This window comes from Parus major, chromosome 6 (assembly GCF_001522545.3).
Source record: "Parus major isolate Abel chromosome 6, Parus_major1.1, whole genome shotgun sequence".
Taxonomy (NCBI): domain Eukaryota; kingdom Metazoa; phylum Chordata; class Aves; order Passeriformes; family Paridae; genus Parus; species Parus major.
The window spans coordinates 5754293-5771456 of record NC_031775.1 but is presented as its reverse complement, the minus strand read 5'-3'; the positions used below and the strand labels follow the sequence as shown (position 1 = coordinate 5771456).

The 17164-nt window shown below is 40.0% G+C and overlaps 1 protein-coding gene across 2 annotated transcripts in view; it reads left to right on the top strand.

Moving 5' to 3' along the window:
• Positions 1-17164, top strand: part of PHYHIPL (phytanoyl-CoA 2-hydroxylase interacting protein like) — a 54945-nt gene that overhangs the window by 22864 nt on the left and 14917 nt on the right. Inside the window, exon 1 of one of the 2 annotated variants that reach the window (XM_015632899.1) lies at positions 509-773. The exons of the other annotated variant lie outside the window; for it this stretch is intronic. Coding sequence (XP_015488385.1) covers positions 668-773 — 106 coding nt within the window. The 5' untranslated portion in view covers positions 509-667. Of the gene's footprint in view, positions 1-508; positions 774-17164 lie in introns of those variants that run through there. 2 annotated transcript variants of the gene reach the window in all.

Sequence of the window (17164 nt, the reverse complement as noted above, 5' to 3'; positions counted from 1 at the left end):
AATGGCTCATTCCCATAACCTCTCTTGCAATCAATAACCTTCTGACAGCTTTTCTAGGTTATCAATCTAAAACAGGCTAATATTTCTTTCTGCAAATTCTTGCATTATCGAAGGATCAGAGTGGACGGCAGAGCCCTTGCAGCTGGGTGTGATGCACAGAGCGGTCATGGTGGCCTGTGCGCTTAGGGGAGGGGAAGTCGCTAACGGTGGCTTGGGGGTGGTTTTGCCTTGGGCGACTCTGTCGGGTTATGGAGTAACCTCGAAACAAACCACGCCGCGGCGGTGGGCAGCTGTGCTCGAGGTAGGCCGGCTGGAACCCGGACCGGCCGTTCGCAGGGCCCGACCCAGAGGGGTTGGACTCCCCGGGAGCTCCCCGCGGAGGCGCGGCCTCGGTTACATAAGGAGCAGAGGGGGAAGGGACGGTTCCGAGGCGGCGGCCGCGGCCCCTTTAAACACAGATCCCGGGCGCGCCGGGCGCCCGCCTCGCTGCTGCCCCCTCCCCGGCTCGCTGCGGTGACAAATCCGCTCCTCGCCCGCCTCCTCCGCCGAGCGCTCGCAGCCGAGCCGGGCGGCGCCGGGAAGCGCTGCCGCGCGGCTCTGCACCGGAGCCGGCCAGCCCCAGCCCCAGCCCCCGGCCAAGCCACAGCAGGCAGCGGCGAGGGGCGCGATGGAGGCTCCGCGCCTGGCGCACACCATGAGCAGCCCCACGAGCCCTTGTGAGGAGGTGATCAAGAACCTCAGCCTGGAGGCGATTCAGCTCTGCGATAGGGACGGTAAGCCCGGGTTCGGCGCGGCTAATCCCTCAGACGTAAGATGCTGCTGCCCTCATGGATGCTAATGCAAATTAATCCGCGCGTCGTATGGTCCTTTGTTATCCCCCACGAATTTGTAGGTGCAAGTGTTCCCCACCCCTCCCGCCGCTGCCGCCACCCTCCTGCCATTGAGAACAAAAGAAGAAGAGAAGGTTGCACCTTGCTGGAGGGAAGGGAGGGAAAACCGCCGCTCCCTAAGCCGTGCCTGGCGTTGCGGTGCGATTACCCCGGGCAAGCCTGATGCATAACCCTGCCCCTGCCAGGAATGGACGCTGAGGCTTGTTCTGGGAGAGGCAGCAACGAGAGCCAGAGCCCGAGCTGCGGAGAGTCCAGAGCTAGGGATGGGGTAGTGGCCTTGGTGAGGTTTTGTCGCCCGCGGTCTCCAAAGTCCTTTGTATTACGGGGCAATTCCCGTGCTTCAGACAGACGGGCTGGCGGTGCCGGCTGGCGTGGGCAAGCGGCCAGACTTGTTGCCGGTCCCTCGTGAGAGCCATGAGGCGGCGAGCGGCCCGAGCTTGGGGCTCGCAAGATGGGGCGCGGGGGGACGCGGAGAGGGAGGCGGTTCAGCACCGCGGACAGCACCGCGCCGACCGGCTCGGGTGAGCCGAGCCCCGCGCCGAGCCGCGCTCCCGCCGCGCCGCGCCTGCCGCCCGCACCGCCGCCACACCGCAGTGCCCTGGGGACAGCGGCTGGCCGCCCGGCCCGCGCCTGCTCCCCGGCAGCAACGTGAAGTTTGCTTTCACGGTACCAGGTGCGAGTGTTAAAGGTTGTCTGTGTTGAAGCAAGCAGATAAATGTCAGGTGGTGACGAGGGACAGCCAAAACAAGTGTACGTGCTAGAAGCGACGCTGAAGGCTGACTAGGGGAGAAGAGAGACATGTCGTTTGTACACAACTGTGACTGACAAAACTACGGACTCACTGGCTGTCAAACAATGTACTAATATTTTTTCGTAGAGTGGCATATTATTTGTTCTCCTGTATCAGATAATTTATATCTTGTCATTTCACATCGAATTATTAAAAATAACTTCTCATTTTTGCATGCAAAATATGCTTTGGGTATGGAATTCATGTTACCTAGTAAATGTACCAAGGAATGGGGATACTGTATAAGTGATTGGTACAGCTGAATTAATGAAACTATTTCCTTGTGGTGAGCGTATTTTTGGAGCATAACTGTTAAATTTGATGTCTGTAGAGGGAGTCGAGCCAGTTTTCTGTGTTATTTTTTACAAATTGTGATTAAATACTTCACTTTTTTTGACCAAGGCAGACTCTAACATTTAAAAAGCTGAATTTTTGTAAGCTCTTTATTTTTCTTGTAATATTAAAAAAAATTACAAGGCATTGAAAAGTTTCAGTTACTGTTTTTTATCAGTATCAGTTTTTTTATCGGTATTATTTTTATAGATACATTAGAAATTATTTGATTTTTTTCTTTCAATGTTGGAATTAAAATATATGCACTTCCATCCATTCATGCTTTACTCACAGCCACAGGAAATTGAACTATATTTATATATATATATATTATATATATATATTTTTGTTTAAACACTTTTTCACATATATTCCTTTTAAATAATAGTAGATAAAATTAAAAATACATTAATTATGCAATCCTTCATATCCGTGTACCCTAAGTAACTGTAGTGAAGTAGTGCGTGTTAATCATGACAAATTCTATTTGTATCAATATACAATAGTGAAGGACTGCTTGATTCCTGTGGATTAATGTCATACAGACAAGCAAATGGAAAAATGTAGTATTTTTCATTTCAGTTCCTTTTTTGGTTAGACTTCACTAGAAAACAGCAACTTTCCTGTAGATGTGGCTTTACAAACTAACCTTCATCAAGCAAGCTGCCATCATCCAGGGCCATTGCTTCCTCAATACGTGGCTGAATTTCCAAAGAAGGTGCCTATATTGGGGATGGCAGAGAGACAGCTCAGAGCCTCAGCTGGCACAGGGCTGCTCTTGAGCATGTTCTGGTATTTCCTACAGGTGGCAGTTATGCATCAAAAAGCTTGTTTTAATGAAAACACAAAACAAGGAAGCAAAGGTTAAGGCATTCATCTTTGAGATAAATGTACACACCATACATTTAGCTCCCTGAGTGTGTACATGGGTACATTTGTATTATAAATACTAGCAATTTATTTTAGGATATCTTTGTTGAAAAGGGTGATATTCTTAAGATGATTTGCGTTACTGGAGTTCAACAAAGTCTTGTGATAAATAGCAATGTATTACACATAGTAAATTATAAATACACTAGATTTTCATATTCTAAAAATGTCCTTGGTCTTTAAGCTTTAGTAACTGTAAAGAAAGCCAGTGAAATCATAACATTATGATATGACAAATCCTGCAGTACACTTAGCTGGAATTGCAAGCTCTGCTGCAGTAAAAAGTAATGGAAAATTTATGTAGATAGCAAAATATTTTTCCTGTTTTCTAAGATGAGAGGATTAATATTGAGATGTTGTGTATTCAGCAAACTGGGTTATACCTTCTGTGAAGGCATATACAGGAGCCACAAATCTAGAAACTGGAGTAAGCAATTAGTAATAGCATGACAATTCATCTATTTTTGGATTTTTTTCTGGGTTTCTTTCAGTATTGTTTTTGCAGGAATTGTCATCTCTCTTAATCAAAGCAATTAAAAAACTTACAAATGTTAAATAAGAGATAATAAATATCTGCACTTTGGAATTTTTTTAGATAAAAACTTCTGATAAGAATTGGTTCAAAGTGAATGCAACATTATGCCAGTTATGAGCTGTTATTTTCAAGGGCAGCTTGCATTATTTGCTCTTATTCTTTTACATGGGTCTAATAGCACAGTCTAATGTGTAGTTCCTCAGAATTCTTTTGAACTCACTCTGTGTATTGGAAAAAGTGTAGCATTTTTTATTTTTCTTTGCCATATTTGAACATTGTAGTTATACTTCTATAAGGCCAGGAGTGGTTTTTTAATCAGTGCTGAACATTCTGGTGACCTTTTTATAAAATTTGTATTAACCTTACCTGGGGATTAAAGCTTTGAGTAGATGAATGGATATCTTTTGTGTCATGGCCACACCAATGCTATGGAAATATAGCTGATGTCAGAGAACCCTTAGGCCTGGAAAAAAGCCAGGCTTTTCACAGGCTTGGTAGAACAGTCTTGGATGTCAGCAACTGAATTTCCTGAAGCTCCTCTGTGGCTGTGGGTCCCACCAGGCAGAGAGCAGAGACACTGTCATCCACTCCCCCTGCCCTTGGTAGCATAGGCTGAGGGAAAGCAGTAGACACCCATCAAAACAACACCTGTCCAAATGCAGAAAGGAGAAGATCAGAGAAACAAGCCTTCAAAGAGGATGCTGGAACTTGGGGCACACAGATGAGGGAGCCAGGCAAGAAAACTGGCCCCAGAGGTACTAACAGACTAGAGGCAGTGACTGGTCAAAGGCAGAAGAACAGCAAAGACTTGCAAGATGGGGATTAGGTTAATTGGGAATTGGACAAAATAGCCCTGAATGAGAATGGGAAAAGAAGATAAAGGAGCAAGGAAGGCAGTCTAAATTCAGTCAGCATGCCCAGGGAATTAAATCTGTGGGGAAAAATAGTGAGGCCATGTTCACCCAGATTTAGATTAATTTGAAGAATGAGGAAGTACAAGAGGAGTTATGGGGCAGTTTGAACCACAGAGCTCAGGAGTAAAGGAGTGGAACTAGGACTTGCTGAGAAGAGACTGTGACTGAAAGGACAGCCTTAGGAATGAAGAACAGGACTTTTGAATTGTGATGGGGAAGAAGAAGGAAGGGAGACAGAAAAAAGTTAAAGGAACAGGGCAGAAGAGGCTGTGCTTTGGTGTGACTGCCACAGAAGGGTCAGTGTGTATCTGTGCATGACATCTTCTAAAGCCACACACAATCCCAGGATGTCAAATTCTCCTTCTTCATCTGCCAGTAGAGAATTGTACCGTGGAGTACTCAGAGTACTCAGAGTACTCAATGGCTGCTGCTGACTTCTGTGAAGGTAAGACTTTAAAAAAAGGCTTTGAAGAGAACATCAACCGTATAAAGTAACTTTCCTGTGCCTCAGTTTTCCATGTGTAAAATGGAAGCGTATTGCTGCCTCCCCTCACAGCAATGTTTTCAAAATAAAGTAATGAATGTTTGTTAATCAGACAGATGCTGTAGTAGCCTGGAAAACCCATGAGGTGCATGGAAAAACCCATGATGAAATTCGTAATTTTGTCTTCAGAGAAGAATATGAATAATGTGTGGCAAAAAAGTCCTGGGACTACGTGCTGAACAAAAGCAAATAGCTGTTACATGAAAAATAGTTCATTACGTACGCACTATTCATTATGTATGCTGAATGAATCAGAATTTATGTGGAAAAATTAGTACGTAATCATGCAGTTAAAGGCTATAGCATAATCTAAACAAAGTCTCCAATTTAAGGTTATTCAAGTATGCTTCATTCTGGTATTTTCTAACCGTTGATGGCTTGAACTATACACTCTCACTAACGTGCTTTTGAACTTTTTTTCTGCCTTCATATATATGAAGATGGTATTTAGGCATCAGGATCAGAGCTGGAACTGGTGTCTTGGCCAGTTTCAATCAATTTCATCACCTTCCAAATACTTGGCACTGTCACAAATGTTTAGTCTACCAGGCTTGTATAAAAACATTACATCATATAAGATGTCATTTCTGGTTTATGTAAACAGCTTGCATCTTTGGCTTTTCATGCTATTTGATCATGTCTCATGTTTTTCAGGAGTTTATTATCATGCTGGATTTATTGGAGGATTTGGAAATATTTTTCTGGAGTTCATTAATTAGGGGTTTCATTGCCATATTGTGTACACATTCACCTTTCAAACAGAAAGGATAAATTGGCATCATCCAGTCTCTGGATGCAATCTTCAAATCCCCTTTTTGGCATTGTGGAGCAGTATCACTGCTATTTGAGAAATGTCATCATATAGGTCTGAGAGATGGGAAAAAATTGAATATCTAGGTAGACTCCCACATAAGGGACATCTGAAAGATCCAAATTTTACAGTAATTCTTAGTGTCCTGAATCTTTGTTGTTGAATAGCTATGTGGGTTTTTTTTAAAAAAAAACAATGACACTTCTAAGCACAGTTCACATTTTCTGTAGCCAGCATAACAGAGAAGTGCTTGTATTTGTGATATTTTGATAGGACGCAAAATTCAGAGTTATGCATATTGATGGTTTGTTGCTCTCCCTGGCTGCAAATATGGAGATTTAAATTCACTCTCTTCAAAATGCAAACTATATCACTTTTCTAGGGTTTGAGTGGTGGAATGTTCAACCAAGAAATATATTTCTTCCATAAATTTATATCTAACTTGGCTGAACTTGAACACAGTGATTTATTTTTTTTTGTGATAAACAATAATGCTTCTTCAGATAGGAGTTAAAATCTAGTGCATCACTTCAAAAATTCTCTTGCTGCAAAGAAATATATTAATTACTGTTTTAGCTTTACATTCTTGCCAGAGACTAAGATTTCACATATTAGAACATTTCACATTGTTAGAACAGAAAAATACTAAATGAAGCTGAGCAACAAGTCTTCATGAATGATCTTTAGAGTTGTTGAAGAGAAGAAAACTAACAATTTGCCTATGTCTTCCACTTCAGCAAGTATTTATTTCTGTCTTGTTTTATATCATAAGTAATGATGTCGCTAAGTAGCCAGGCTTTGCTGGAAACTGACTGTTCAACATCCTGGTGTCAAGAAATGTAGTCATCCAAATTCTTCATTTAAATTCATTAATTTTTAGGGTTATTTTCCTTCCTTCTTCCTTCTCATCTTCTTTTAGAGCTTTATGATGCCCAAATCTGTCTAATTGTTTATGAGCTGTTTTGTCTGGCAATGACCAAGATATATATTATTAGCTATTTATATTTTGCCCACCATTCTATTTTCTGCCCTTTTTCATTCAATTATTCTTTACTGTAACTCTACGAGATCCTTATAAAGCTACTGAAATGCTTGATGTGTAATTATGTGATTCACCTACAGAGTCACTGTTCTTTCCCAGTGCTGATATTGCTGGGTTGAAACTCAAACATATAATAGAGCTTTTGTAGTTAATTTCTGGTCAATTTTATACTTAAAGCATTTTAATCATCATTGTCTCCTGTGTATGTTCCTTCTTCTTTGTGTTTGTTTCAGATTAGAGTTCCCAGATGCATTATTTTATTTATTCTATAACAGAATCCATTGTAGCACTTCCTGCCTATGCTTCTAAGCCACCTTGTCCTTGCAGCTCCTTCTGTTTCATGTTGTTTGCAGTACAAAAACATGATCTCTCTTTAGATCATTCACAAAGAGAAAGCCTGGAACCAGCCACAGGCTTTGTTGTAGCCCAGTGGACACGTGAGCTCCTTAGTTGTTTTTCCATATGTCAGTCTCACCTCTGCCAGCCCTGGTTCAGTGCTGCAGATTAGTAGGAAAAATCATTTAGGGAAGAGAAATTCTAACCCCTCCAGCATCTAAGAAGCAGACCCCTAGAAGAAAAAGCCAAGTCCACCCCTCACTTAAAATTTAATTTGTCTTCTGCGCATTTCAAAGACTAAACTGTTTTTATTGAGCAAGAGTTACCATTACTATCTAATTTGTCTCTTTCATCTTAAACCAGATTTTTCTAGTTTAATCTTAAATTAGATTATTCTCAGCCTACCAATCTGGTGGCTCTACCACCTCTTTTAAGAAGTGTTCTGAGCTCATGTTTCCAAATTCATGATTTCCAAATTCATTCTGCCCATATGATCTAGGTCAGAGTACACCCAGAAGGCCAGTTCAGTCTTTCCAACAGCTTTCCGGTGAGGTTCCTGGTCCCAGAGCTATAGCTGCTAGAACAGGCAGAATATCCCTTCTGTCATGTAAGGTGTGTTGAGGAGAGACTATCATATTCTTGTTTCGATTTCTCTAGTATTCCATCATTGATTTTGAATGGGTGCCAGTCAGGCATTGTTGTGTTCTGTTGTCTCCAAAGCCTTGCTGAAGCCTGTCTTCCTGACCTTGGTTTTTTTCATTCTAGGACTTCTCTGGGTGATTAGTTTTTCATTTTTTTCCCCCAGAATCTAGAAAGATCTCCTTCTTTACCCATTCCTTGTAATTTCCTCCATCTTTTATTGTTCATGGCTTCTAAATAGCAGGTTTGAACACTCTGCATTTTCTGAATAACATAGTTTTCAGTCCCCTGTGTGCTGCTGAAGTAGTGGCAGTATCTTGCACCCTGGCTGAGGAGGTAATCTTTAAAAGTCCTCCCAGTCTGTGTTTTTCTTAGACTACTCAGGACAGTAAGTACATCTTCTGTTCCTCCAACATGCATGGCCTTTTATGCTTTTTGTGACCTGAAGGCTATACCTAATTCTGGCTGAACACAGCCCAGATATGGATAAGCTATATCTTCTGTTCTCTTTTGACAGAATTTTTAAGCGTTTTTCTTGCAGATCATTTTCTTCAAAAATTTGTAAACACATCTGGAGAAAAAGTACTAACAATGCTAGTACAGGATATGTGTGTAAAATATGTCACTGCTATAGAAAAGTATGAAGACAGTGTTTAGGCAGTTGAAATTAAAGAAATCTCTGCTCCAGGATCACTTTGTGTGATTTCCTCACTAGGATTTGCTCCACAATGGATCATTCTTTATTTGACCTTGAAATTTTTCCTTCAGCAAAGATTTGCTTAGAATTCATTGTAGTGTTTGTAACTGAATCAGTTTTCACAGTGGTATTCGTAGTTGAATCATTAGTCAGTTTTGTTTTTTTTTTCTCAGAGTGTTCTTGTTTTATTTCTGCTTGAATGAACAAGGTGTTTTGCCTGGATGTTTCCAAAAGCAATGATTATCTGTACAGTTTTCATAGCCTAACAAGAGTTTGTCTGAGTTTTGACATGTGTAGCTGCTGCCAAGAATGGGAAGCCTTAAAACTAGTTTGGTGTTGCTCTTTCATTCCTGCAGAGTAACAGGAAGTATTATATGAGTTGTAGTCTTATTTCCAAGTGTCGAATGGAGTCTGGAGTTTGTTTCTTCGATTTTGGAGAAAGTAATTCCCAGCTGGCAGCTCTAGGAGAAGCACAGTTGAAGGAATTGCTGTATTAATGGCAATTAATGTGCTTTGGATATCCAAGTACTCTTTTTGGGACAATTCTTCAGTTTGCAATGATCAGAAGCATCCCAAAAATTTCTTTCCTGAGCTGTTCCTTTGGCTTCAGTAAGACTTTGTGTAAACAACAATTTGCATTCATTATTTGGAATGAGTACGATCTTACTTACTGTGCTGTATTTTCCTAGGTTTTGGTGTGTGTGTTCTTTCCTATTTCATACAGATAGACATCATATTTGGAATTTTTCTCTATAAGTTGCAGTTTGGATTTAATCTGTCTTTTTTTAGAAGATAGATTTATATATTTCTTTATATATTTAATCTGCATTTATATATTTCTTTATATATTTAATCTGCATTTATAATCTGCATTTAACTTTTGGCCAGAAATAACGTTTTTGAAAGAGTATTCTGAGCATTTTATTACAATTCACTTCTATGTGTACTCATAGTTGAAAACATTTGACTTCAAAATGAGCAGGATAAAAAGATGTTAAAAGGCTCTTTCAGTCTTGGCCAGCTGTAAGTCCTAGTGTACAAGTATCTGTGGAGTGACTCATGCTGTGGTGTTGTTCTTTTTAATGCAACTTATGTAAAGGGAAATTATATGTGAGTTTATATAAAGGAAGGGATAAAATTAAAAACAGGGCATGCAGCAGACTGTATTTTTTAATGCTACTAAGGTCCATCTTGCATGTGATGACATAAGGTAAATACTATGCACTTCTATGATGAGCTCTATGCTGGTAACAATATAAATGTTGAGTAGTAAGCATGTGACTTTCAGAGCACTAAAGCTTCTGATGAACTTCTAGCCTTTACACTTTCAGTGTAATTCCAAGACATATCTCTAATAACAGGAACTGAAAATCCCCTCAGACTGCTCACTGATTCCAGTAGATAACAGGGAAGTTATGGCCCTCTTGTGTGGAACATACTGGAATTTTAGGCAGTTACCTGTGCTCTGATGACACCTTACTCTTCATGAAAGGATAGGTTTGGGTCGTAAGACTCTTTATTTATTGTGATTGTCATTGTGGCTTGCCATTTATTGTGATTGTCTCAGCTCTGCCCGTGTGTAGAGGTTGCTTTCTCTCCCCTGTAGATACAGGCACCTGAAACTCTGAGTACAATTCTTTGTTTCCTCTGTATGTGAACAGCTCTGTGCCATGCTTTGTGACCCTGACACAAAGAATACGTCACTTCTCTTTGTCACTGTTTAGGTGTCATGGAGTTCTTAAATCATACTTGATATCCAGGGATCTCAGTAGAGCACCCTTTAGAGCATGAGAGTTTAATGTCAGGTTTTGTGACACATCAGGTAGCCAGGTGGTCCAGCATGACTTGTGTGGTAGGAACGTATCTATTTGTACTTTGGACAAGTGCAGGGAAGACAGAACCATGATCTCCATGTAGAGGGGTTCTCTTTTTTTCTATTTTTGTATATTTTGTAATTCTTAGCTGTTTTCTGTGTTGCTTCCTTGAGCAGACCATCAGGGAGGCCCCTAGGCTGTCTGGTGGGGCTGTCAGCCCTAGTGCAAGTGTGCAGTGCTGGAGATGGAAGCCAGAGAGGGAAACTAAATCCAGTGTATCTCAGTATGCTTATTAGATTAGCTCATATATTAGGGAATGGGAACGGGAAAGCATTCCTTGAGATGCTTTTAAATGCTCTAAAACCAAAAGATGAAAAACTAATCTAAATATGAATTCTTTTTAAGTACCATATCCAAGGGCACTTGTTTGGCATTGTGATTTTGTAGAAGCTTATGCAGCTATTCCTCTATAGCTAATCAATTTTTGTCTTGTCATGATCATGATTGGTGCCATTGTTGCTGTCCAATGGCTGTTGATAGCCTGCATAATAATTATTACAGAAAAATTTGTAATGGGAACTATTGCAAGTATCAGTAAGCACACTGAGCTGTGCTTTTTTTAAAAAAGCAATTTGAGAGTTATTGAGGACCAAGGATTTGAATCTGATGTTTTTAGAATTTTTGTAGGTTTCTTTTAACTTAATTACATCAAAACTTCGCTTTGAGTTTTCTCCTCTTCGTTAGACAATTTTCATTAGATAACCTACAGGAGAGTTCTGTCACAAATGCCATCAGGCAGGAATCTGATGAGCTACAGCTGAGACTTTTAATAAATATGCATGGTCAGTATGCTATACCATATCTGAGTAAGGGTGAATTCCAATGTTGTGAAGACTGTTGAAAGATTTCTTTTGCCTACAATATTCATAACTGTGTCATCTTTATGTTCTAGTAACACTAAAAAGCTTGACCTCATTGTAGCCTTCCTCTTGATAAGGAGTGTTTAGCAGGATCCTCTCATTTCTGCATACTTGCCTGCCTTAAAGAAACTGGCAGCAACCTAAATTATCTGTGAGCTCTCTGCTCTTGCCAGAGGTTCAAAAGTTAGGAGCAGTCAACCAGTGGCAGACCTACATCTAAAGGCCTTGACAATATTTGGTTTTTTCCCTAGGAAAGCAGCTAAAAATGAAACAAAACAGAACAACTCCTGCCAAAAAAAAGGATTCTCAAAACCCCTATATCCTTTATTTGTCAGGGCCTGAGAGAAAGTCTGAAACAGGCATACAACTCTGAAACATACATGCAATTTAAATGTAAAATAAAACAGTGCAAGTTACAAAGTAGAATTTCTTGAACTATTGTGAATATGTAATACATTTCAAATCACAGCTAAAAAGCACAAACTGGTGTCAACCAGAGCCAAATCCTGTTCCTTACAAGAGATGTGTGTGAAAAGCACACAGCAATTGCCAGTGTGCCGAGGTAAAGAAATGCTCATTCATGCTGCAGACTGCCAGGGTATCCAGAGACTTACAAAACTCTCATGCTGGGCGCCCTACTTTCTCAAGGAAAATGCTTAGTAAAACTGTGTTCCCCAGCCTTGAGTTCTCTCTACTGCCCTTCAAGTGGTGAGTTTTGCCTTTCTGCCTGGGCTTCCCTTTGTTGAAAGGAAATGGATTTTAAATGAAAAAATCCTTGTGTGATCAAGGCACTTGCAGTTTCAGGCAAGCTGGCAGGTCACATTAAAGCTCATGTGAATGCAAGGCTGCCTCATCTTGCTAGATTTGAACTCACATGACTTAACTTGAAGTAGAGAACACATGTTTGGTTTAGACGAAGACACAGCTGCAATAAATGGCACAAGTTGTTGCCAGCCAAAGAATGAGGTACACTGGTATGAATGAGGTTCACAGTAATAAACTAAAATGGAAGTGTTTGTCTCTCTCCCTTGTTTAGTGACATGTGGAAGCACAAATCATGGAAAGCCACTCACTTCTCTAATACACAGTAAATATTAAAAGCAGTGGAAAACTAAAGGCAATGCTTTGCCTCAATTATACTGTTAGATGAAGAGCACTGGAGCAATTAGGCCAGTGACCCAGAGCAGTGTAACTTGGATCGGAATCTGGCCCCAAGCAACTTGTCTGGGGTCATACAGTCAGTGCCTTCATCTATGAGATCTGTTTTCCTTTGTTGTTAGTCCTGGAGACATAGGCAGTTCCACAGTCTCGGACGCAGCTGTACATTTTATTCACCAGATGAGACAATCCTCATGCCATTAAAAGCTTCGTATCCTTTACTGCTCCAAAATCTGCCCCTTTAGGAATCAACAGGGTGGGAGTCTGCTGAAAAATTTTACTCACGGTTTTCAGCAGAACAGCACTGAGATAACATCCTTACAAAAATACACCACAAAATGGGTCTGAGTGCAGTCCAAAGTACGGTCAGAATTTCACACTAGATAGATAATAATAGAGACCTGATAACACAGACTTCTGCTAAATGAATGAAGTGCATGTGGTAGGTTGATCTGGGAGAGATTTTATAGTAGTTTCTGACATACTTGCATTCCAAGTCTGAAATTCTGTATAACTGAAGGTATGCATTATACTCAAATTCTAATATATGTAAGGGCTGTAAAGTTCATTTTAATTTTAAATGGCATTTAAATTAAGCAAGATGGTGGTTTAGAGGCTTTTACATCCTTGTTACCTTCTTTCCCTTTCAGCAACTGAGAAATGCACCTTTTAATTAAAATTTGTTTTTCAAATGTATCTTGTAGCCAACACATGCTGAGAAGAGCCACTTACCACCCATGTATCGCAGGCTTGCTGTGCTGAACAAAATGGGAGTGTTTAATTAGTAGTAAATACTGTGGTGGCTTTGTGATTGCGGCCTGAGATAATGTCCTTTCTGATTTCAAGAAGAGAGAATTGCCCTTGCCTGGCTCTGATGGCTGAGCCATGAAAACCAGTGGTTTGCCAGTAGGAGCTGTAGTGCAGCTGGTGCAGTTTCTGCCACGCTGCAACTCTCATTTCACAGAAGGTTGCAGAGAAGCTTGTTTAGCTTTACATGACAAGGTAAAGCCTGAAGCCATGTTTAGTAAAAGCAGTCTGAGAATTTTGGAGGGAACTGGGTATAAATGATTTTGCTTACAGAAGTCACTCAGTGGACAGGATGAGGAACAAGATGCTGATGATGGTGGTGACATTTGCACTCAGCTTATCTGGCCAATTCAGTTTGTTTGGTTTTGGTATTCGTGGGTCATAAAAGGAGATCCCAGCACTTCTCAGCTCTCTGTCCAGGGATTTGGTCAGTCCTTAGACCATAGGAGGGTCAATGGATCTCAAAAGATCTTCATGTCTTAGATACAGGGTAGAGTAGACATGATAGCATGGATGGAAGTTTAATCTTCTAGCCTAAGAGGGTTCTCAGCCTTACAGTTTTCCTGGTGCTTAATGAAAAAAAATGGACCTATGTGGTTGTTTACAACCTTTCAGTTGCATATTTTCATCTGAAAATAAAAGTCCTCCCTTTTCATACTTTCCCCATTTATTTTTAACATATTGAAAACTAAATTTTATGTGAAGCTGCGTGTGTTTATCTTAGCACATTACTGTGTTAACACTCCTCAACTTATTGTAATAAAATTGTAAAAAGAAAAGGAAAAATTCAATAATAATGTCCCAACCATGCAGGACACCAAGTACTTTATAAAGGCATAGAGACATGCAGTTTTCCTACAAATATTCTTAAAAAAATATCTGTAAGGATTAAGAGGAACTCAGAAAAGGTAATTATATCAACAGTGACTTGCATCTATTTCCATTTCAGTACTCAGTCTAGGAGATTGGCTTCTATTGACATTCTGAAAATGTGGTTTAGTTTTGAATGATAATAAATACTTCCAAGATGTCAGGATATCAAATAAGAATTAAATCTTAGTGAAAGATTAAGGTCAGCCTTTCCAATTTGGCCATTGATCTGATTTGTAGTCAGGGTTTGTGCTACGCTTTGGGGTTGTGAAATTTGAGTACCTAGTTGCAGTCTTGTATTCAAAGTTCTTGAGTAACGCTGCTTAGACTTAGAAAATCTCATTGATTTCAATGAGACTTTTCCAAATCATTTAGGTATTTTTGAAGATGTTACTAATTGTTACTTAAATTTCTGTTTCAAGTAAAGATATGTCAAAAATCAAAGGAGTAATTGGCACTGGTTTAGGCCATTTGGCTGATAACAATAGAAGACAATGTACAGTGATATACCTGAATTTTCTGTATGGTAATAGCAAAAGAGGAAACAATTATTTTAAGGAATTAGTTTAATGATGCACTTAAATGAACAATTTATTTAAAATTAATTAAATGACAGTTATTAAATAATTTATCTATAATTGCAGTTAGCAAGTTGTAAATTTATCTACATTCAAGCTTAAATGGTCCTGAGATATTTGATCCTATCAGTGCTTTCAGAAAAAAAAAATATTGTGGGGATAAATGATGTATTTGACACAGAAATTCAGATAAATTATTCTTGAAAAGTTTATCCCTTTAAAAGTATCAGACCAAAGGTTATTTTTGAGTCAGTGACATGTAGATTTCTTTTCTAAGGAGTTCAGAAGTTTGCTACAGTGTAAAACATACTTTTTATCCCCATGTTTTTTTTCCTTTTTCTCTGGCAGAAATCTTGCAAATTGCTGTTGTATCATGAGAATCAGTTGAATTGACAAATGTAATTTAGGATATAACTATAAAGGGTAACTTCAGCTAGCTCTTAGCTTCTGTGACCTCCCTCTCTAGTTTCTGAAGAGAATTAGATTCCTCCAGGGCAAAGTTAAATGTGAGAGCTGCCTGTAGGTACTCAGATTATCCCATCTAGGAAACTGCCTCTCTTCACTGGATGCAAAGTGGGCCTGAGGAGACTCACTGCCCAAGGATGATGGTTTTTTTGTCAGTACTTTTGTCTTTCTCAGCATAGTAAAAGTGTTAGTGGTTGCCACAGTAGTCTGGAAAATTCATATACACACACACACACATATATATATATACACACACATATATGTTTCTATATATCTATATAAATTCATATATATTTCATGTACATCATATGAAAATTGTACATAAACATCATTGCAAGTCATAGGCATAAAATCTTTTGGAGAGTAGCCTTTGCTTTTGGATCCATTTGGATGCATATTTTGTATCAAAATTATTCCAGGTGTAATTCAAGATATCTATGGTCTTATCACATGGATGAATGTTACTGGTTCTTTTCTTGTTACTGTTTCTGCTGTCATTTTTAAGAAATATTTGGGTTTTATTATTAACTTGTAAGGAACACATATGGCCCAACAAATCCACTGTCGAGAATCTAGGATCTATACCAAAATGAAATGATAGTAACCTTCTGTGTAAAGATACGTTTAATTTCCTATTGAACATATTGTTACATTCGGTGCCTGCTGAGAGAATGAGCCGCAAACCAAAGCCCCTCAGTTCTGATAGCATAATCCCGTTCCAAACTCTCCCGTGACACCTCTGTTTGCTGCTGCCAGCAGTCAGGTTTGCCACACGTGCTGTGTGTATTGCCCCTGGTGTTGGTGGAACACACACGTTTGAGGAAACGAATCCCCTGAAGTCCCATCTGCTTTTGTTCAAGGGGAAATGAGTATCTGGGCCGAGTGGGTGCTGGGGCGAGCGGCCCAGCTCGCCGGCCGTGCCGGTCCCCCGGCTGCTGTGCTGCACCTCCGGCCGGGAGAAGTGGCAGAGCCTGCAGGATGAGGCTTCGGGCCCCTGGTGACTGAGAAACCAGGCTTGGCGAGAGCAGGACCTGCTCCCTGGGAACTGGGAGCCTGCACATCTCTCGCTGGCAGAGGCAGGAGTGAGGGATTGGGCTGCTGCTGATCTGAATCACGGCACCACTTGTGGAGTACATTCATCCTCCGTCTGAGAAGGAGGAAGAATCAAGTCCTTTGTAAGGGGCTGAGACAAATTTTTCAGCACAGAAACCAAGCAATCCGGAGATTGCTCAGCGCTTTGTTTATGTGGGCAGTCTTTGGGGGGCATTCTCAGCTGAAGAAGATGCCTGTACTGAAGGCACATTTGTACTCGCAGAGTCCAGTTGTGTTCTCTTTGGTTTGCATGTGGAATATTCCTGCTGAAGTCAATGTCCTAGATTAGCAGGAAACAAATTAAGCTGTTAAAACCAAGTAAGAAAAGAATCTGAATGCATATGAACATTTCAAAAACACTTGGTAAATACACATATACATGTTATAGTTAAATAATGATCTATTTTTTTTAACTATTTTTTAAAAATTTTGGATATAATGCACATTTCTTACTAGAAAATGCACAACACTAGTATCAGACAACAGGGAGGAAATGAGAAGGTTTAGAGGGGCTTATCCCTCTAACAGGATTTCTAGGGTCAAGCATTCTCTCTTTATCTAATTTAGGAATTAGTTTTACAAGGATACTTATTTAGAAAATATTCCTAAATATGCTTATATAAGTATAAAAAAGTCTCTGTTGGGAGATAGTTTACAAAGATTCTGGGGGAGAGGAGAGACAGACACTTAAAAATCTGAGACTCTTCACTCTTTTGTCCATGAAAAGAGGCACAAATGAAACATAAACGTTAGTTCTGTGGTTACGGATAAAGAACTGAGCTTTGAAATATAACAACTATCCTAGAGAAGTGCACTTAGATAGCCTAACAAATAACAGCCTCGATTTAATAATTTTTTGAGTGTTGTTGTGTTTGTGTTTCCTTTGTGTGATTTCACTGTCTCTCTTGAACAAGGTATTGCTGTGAACATTGAAATGTTGGTATTCAGGTTAATTATTTGCTTGGTGGGGACATATTGTCCTGGCTCTGTAAAACAATT